This window comes from Protopterus annectens, chromosome 12.part0 (genome assembly GCF_019279795.1).
Source record: "Protopterus annectens isolate FY-2018-M chromosome 12.part0, PAN1.0, whole genome shotgun sequence".
Lineage (NCBI taxonomy): Eukaryota > Metazoa > Chordata > Ceratodontiformes > Protopteridae > Protopterus > Protopterus annectens.
The window spans coordinates 100,066,515-100,072,790 of NC_056746.1; the positions used below are offsets into that span (position 1 = coordinate 100,066,515).

Consider the following 6,276-nt stretch of genomic DNA (forward strand, 5'->3'; position numbering starts at 1 on the left):
TCCCCAGGCCTCCACTGAAAATGATTCCTGAGCCCAGTCAGTTTTTCCCAGTAAACAATAGCAGTAAATAGGACACAAAAGAAGTCTAATATGCTAATATCAACAAACCTACAGTGAAACAGATGGAGGGAGAAGATGGTGACAAACAGTAACAGATAAAAGAGATTGAGGTCGGTACATTTTCAGCCAATATACTTTCCATTCCCATAGATCTGGTTTTATTCAGGTCTGCAGAACTTCTTCCGTCAGTGTCAGTAGCACAGTAGATACCATGCTCACGTGCACAGTAGATACTATGCTCACCTTTAGTATTGGAAGACCACAAAGCTGTGCATTCTATTCTAGTCCAGTTGATTGGACTGCAGACAGTGCAGTGCAGCATTTTTTTTTTTTTGGGGGGGGGGGGGTACTGCAATTCTGAGTGTGTCCTTTGCATGACATGTAAAACTAAGGTCCCATTTGCTTGAGTTGTTGGAAGCACAGGTGAATCTAAAAGATCCCATAGCACCTATTGAAAAGACTAGGGGAAGTTACCCAATGCCATGGCCAAATTTCCCCAGTAGTATAAATACCACCTTGGATCTCCCCTGTAAAGAGGGCACTAACCTAGAGGGACTAACCTGGCCAACAAACAGTAAATAAAATAAATTCTTCCTGCAACAAACTGAACTAACTTTGTCCAGTAACAGCTCTGCTGGACTAGTCCAAATCCTGTCCACTTAATTTTCTATTGCATTTTAATCCTGTACCAGTTCTTTTCCCCCCTCTTCCTACTGTTCAGAATAATAATCTTGTTCTTTACAGCATCTATTACAACAGACAACCTAGAAACAGTCAGAATTACCACACAGTACAGCGGTAGCATTGTTGCCTTACAGCAAGAGGTTCTCCTGTTCGATTCACGGCTGGAGTGCCTTCTGTGTGGAGTCTGCATGTCCTCCCCGTGGTCGAGTGGCCTCCGAAAGACATGCGTGAATGGGCGTGCCTTCGCTGAAGGTTGGGTGTTGGGCTGGCAACTCGGCACCATAAAAAATCTACTGCCAATCATTAGCAGACTGGAGTTCCACTGTGGTGACCCCAAACCAGGAAAAGCCGAAAAGACAAACAACATTTGGGATTACGCATTTCTTTCCCATAACATGCTTCCCACACATTTTGCATCTCATGTTTTTGCAGAGAACAGGAAGGTGATTTAATGGCCAGCAAAAACAATTTATAGGCTGAACACTTTTTAATAATAAATCCTCTCTCATATATGAAACAGAGTATGTGATAAATGGGCACAGACTATTTTTAACAATATATATCCCTCCTAACCTCTTGCCCAGATACCAAGTGGGGCCCTAGTTTCTGTCAAACCTACGACTGAGACACAAAGCTCCTACAATTTTATTTTAATTAAGTTCTGAAGGGATCTAGTTATTTTTCAACTTTAAAAAATCTTTTTATTTTCAGGATACAGGCATATCAAAACAATTCTTCACAGTACCTAATGTATCAGGCTTCTATAACCTTATCTACTATATACAATAGTCCAGCAGAGCCTTTGCTGGACCAAGTTAATTCTGTTTGCTGCAGTAAGAATTATTTTTTATTTATTGTTTGTTGACCGGATTAGTCCCACTAGGCTAGTGGCCTATTTACAGGAGAGACCCAAGGTAGAATTTATACTACTGGGGGAAATTTGAACAGTTCAAAAGTCGCAAAAAAACTATTTTTTTTCTGAAGTACAACAGCATATGTTTCTTTCACACGTACTCTTTAGACCATCACTTACTTCCAAAGATCAATAAGGTTAATTATTTTATCAGTATCTGTGTATTAAAAGACCAGCTGAAATACTCTGTATGCTTTGTGTATTTGATTATTAATCGGTCTCCATTCATTGTCTCAAGATGTCATCTTTACTTTCACTCCTCCCTTTTGCCACTAGCTGCATGAAAGCTTGCACCCAGTTCCTCTTCCCATTTTATGATAATCACCTTGTTCTTGGAATTCCTGTGGTGCCAACACCATCATAACTCTGAAGTTTCAGGAGATCCATTAGTTCAAGTCTTCATGAATCTGTTTCTTCTCCTTGCTCACGTACATCAAGTTTGTCTATAATGTCACATCAAAATCAGCCCTTTGGAGAAACAGGTATCACTGTTTCCTCTATCATTCAGCAGCAAAAAAAATCACACAAGCAGTTCCCCTCTAAAGTAGTAATTTTCATACTTTCTGTTGTACTTCCAAAAGTATCTTCATCACACACTTCCATCTTTAGTTTGTTACAAAGACACAACCCTCTGATGTCCCTATACAAAAAGTGTCCTGCTCAAATTTTCCTCCATCTGCATAAATGCCACCCTGGGTTTCAGCTTAAAATAACATCGGCCTAGATGACACTAACCTAGTCAACAAAAATAAATAAATGCTCTAAAGATACCGTTACACACTTTCCATTAGGCTCATCCACATCAGAAGCTCTCGATTACTGTCAGTTCTTCATTGTGTCCACAATGTAGCTTAAAAGTTATATAATTTATCACGATGAACACTGCCCCCTACACTTATACATAAATGCATTCAGCAGAGGGTCTATATTAGAAGAGCAAATGTTTAGGTGAGTGAACACCTAAACATCGATCTTCTAATATCAAAAGCAAAAAACGTCAAACGGCCGATTTAACGTAAGGAAAGATTTCCCTTGGCCGTTCGCCAGATTTTGCCATTTCCCTACTGTTGAGTGATCTCTGAGTTGGTACATTTAGTTGGGGGGGGGGGCATATCCCCTGTCAGGGGTGTGGGGGGTGAAGCCCCCCCCACTTAATTTAGATGTACAGTAATGTTTTTTGTGTTGTGGCCGAGGGACGCGTTTCCCTGGGATGTTCGACATTGTGCGGTTTGATATTAGAAGATCGATGTTTAGGTGTTCTCTCACCTAAACATTCAATCTTCTAATATAGGCCCTTCAGCAGAAAGCAGCCATTTAATAGATAAATGCCTATGCTTGTGAGGTCATAGGTCAGATAGGAAGTCAGGAACAGTACTAGGCAAGTGATCATGGGGACTATGAGATGTCGAGCCATAATCACCTTCAAATAAAAAGCTCTTGTTAACCTTTTCAAGTACTTAACAGTGGTCACATTTCAAATCAAGCACTGTTGTATATGACAACCCTGGTGAAAATTTACTTCTGTCCATCAAATCATCAACACTAAACTTATAGGTAGTCAAATTAGTACTTTGCTTGACCAGTAACAGTAACTTATTCCACAGGCTGGGAATATGTCAAGTTAGCCAATAACCATTTAGTAAGTGTAGTTTATTTGTTGGTGTAGATGTAAGTCACTAGTATAAATGTTTGTAGAGACATGGGCTTTACAAAGAAATACATGGTCAAATAGGACTGAGTCATTCATGGCTCAAAAAGCAAAGACACTAGCAGCTTCTAGACTACAGAGTATAATATGCTTTTAATATACATACAGTATCAGCTTCTTAAGTATGCACAACAAATTCATGTGTGTTGTAACACCCTTCATATGCAGAACTGGGCCAGCACCAAAATGGCCAGCAGAATGAGCGGCCAAAATGTTTGTGGACTTTTATACAGAATTCACACCCATACAAAAAAATATGACCAACAATGTCCTGTAGTTTACTCCCCACAGTCAATGAATCTTGCTTGACATTTATATGTATACGTAGGAGTCAGATACAATACATGTACAAGTCGGATGTAATATACATATGTACAACTCGTATGTAATTTTAAACTCACCATATTATATGGCCTGTCGTCACCAAGATCCACCGTACTCAGTCTTCCAATACGGAAAAGGGCAGAATTTGAGAACTGGAAAAGAATGTGTACGGTAATTCGCACTGATGGCTTACAATCATAAATCACAAACTTAACATTAAGCAGAAGACAGGATTGAACAGTTACAAACTTAGTTAACCATATTCCTATGACAACATCTCTAACCTTAAGGTAGTAGCACATGGCATTACAGAGCAACTAGGGAAGCAGGCCTTGAAAGTACAGCCCTGAACTTTAGAAAGCAGATGTCAAAGGCAAGGGAGTCTGTTGCTGGCCATGATCCATGGCTGACAAAGTTTGCAGAAAGCAAAGTTGATGTCAATGATACAAAATCTGAAATGCATACAAATTCTACAAAATTAGGGAATTAATAAAAGGCACATAGTCACAAGGTCTGCATCAGATGCATTATTAGAGGTTTGACTAAAGCAGTGCTTAATGACGGGCAGTTATCTATCCTAATCAACCTGAAAAAAGAACTACTAAGAAAAAAGGGTGTTGATTTATTACAAATCACTGTGATAAAAGAACTACTAACAAAAAAGGGTGTTGATTTATTACAAATCACTGTGATATGCACTATCAGCTAGAACTGCTGCACAAAATCAGAGATCTAGGAAAACATTCTGGCTGGGATTTGTGAGTCCTTTGCCTCATCCATAAGCCCTTGTTAAGTGTGGTACTATGATCCACAAACTCTCCTTCCAACATGTGCATGACAAATACTCTTGGGTATATTAATAGCTGGAAGAAGTGCAATTTCAGGCACATGCCTGGTACTGTCAGGAGACTGTTCCAGGAACCCTAACAGTATGCCCATCTGCTAACATTCTACTAAATCTGGATTGTACCCCCCAACACACATACACCATCCTATCAGTTAGCAGAGCTCTCCCAATTCTGACTCTTACAATGAAGATGTGAAGCAATCACCCAGAACATCCCCAACTTCACCTAGATGTGAACAAAGCCACTCTTTCACCCCCATATTACACTCCAAGTTCTTCATGTATCTGGAAACTTCTACTTTGTACTCCAAACTTTTACTATGCTGTTACATCCAACAACCTTGCATTCAGAAAATGTATACATCTCTCCAAATGCTAGATCAATGCACTCAGTGAAATGCATACATTTTCAAGAATCACCCTGCAGACGTAAAACTATTGTTCTTAGCCAAGTAAGTTTATTAATGAAGAGATTTAGGTTTATATGTATTAGTTTAATTTAAGATCTCTGAACATCTGTAAGTTTAGTTAAGGCACTCTTCATGACAGTTGTTTGCAACACAATGTTCCAGAACGACACTAAATATATACCCGTTATAACGAGGCATTCTGTGTATATTCAGCCATGGAATGGAGGAGACCACTGCATTCAGCATTCTACCTCCCGTTCCCTTCTCACCTTCTCCATCGACTCCTCTCCACCTACTCCTTGGCCTCTTGAATGGCTCAGTGGTTTCCACGTTAGCCATACACTAAGGCCATTCATTCAATGGATCAGCAATACTCCCCAACTAAGGAGGCAGATGGGAAACATAGTTTGCAGCATTCTCCTCCTATTTTATGCTTTATCCTTCCTGTTCAGCTCAGCCTTTGTTACATGTCCATGGCAAGAGCTTATGTAATCTTATGTACCCAAACCGCATCCCCCTTTCTTTGACTAATGCAAAGTGAGAAGAATTCTACCTTGTTACTGGCTCATGTTTTTGTGATTCAATCAATGACAACCCTACAACCCTAACGTCCTGCAGCTTCTCCACTTTCTTACCCAAGTTTGCTGTGCAGTACTTAGCTGATAAACATGTTAAAATGAAGCTAGATGAATTTAGCTAGCTGAAAAACACAAAAGATGATATTAAAGTTAATTAAAATCTCATTATATACCACTACAAAGGATATCTCAAAATCAACTTCTGATTCAAGCCTCCTAGAAAGAGAGCTCCATATTTAAAAAAAAGCATGTATACGTTTTGTAATAAAAGTATGTATAGCATCTGCATATACAACAAAATACTTCAGCATTTTATCATCCCTATTATGTACCTGGGTAAAGTGTTGGATTCGTTGTCAAATTAAATTTTACTGTGATGCAGACATTATAATATGCGCAGCTTCACTCCTTGGGTGGTGACAGATATAAGTAATGGATAGTCTGACAGTCAAAACAATTATTCATCTCATATCTACACCCGTTAATGGTTTGGATTTTAATATAATTATTCCCAAAATAGTAGCTCATTATTTCTCTCAAACTTCAGAATGCAGAAGACTGGAGATACAGGGAATGCAAGACACTTAACACTGGTAGATACGTGCTTAGTCATTTCTCTAATGTCCACTTTATTTAGTTCAAGGTCACTGTAACTTCATAGCTTATCCCAATATTGGGGGGGGGGGGTGCAGAGAAACTAATCCTGTATAGGATGCCCATCTATCAAACAATGCATGCATATGCCCACAGAA

General features: G+C 39.2%; 1 protein-coding gene across 1 annotated transcript in view; it reads right to left on the minus strand.

Moving 5' to 3' along the window:
• The window catches only part of CLCN7 (chloride voltage-gated channel 7), a 1,228,907-nt gene that overhangs the window by 1,078,550 nt on the left and 144,081 nt on the right, over positions 1-6,276 (minus strand). The window contains exon 2 of the mRNA XM_044089120.1: positions 3,767-3,841. Coding sequence (XP_043945055.1) covers positions 3,767-3,841 — 75 coding nt within the window. The remainder of the gene's footprint in view (positions 1-3,766; positions 3,842-6,276) is intronic.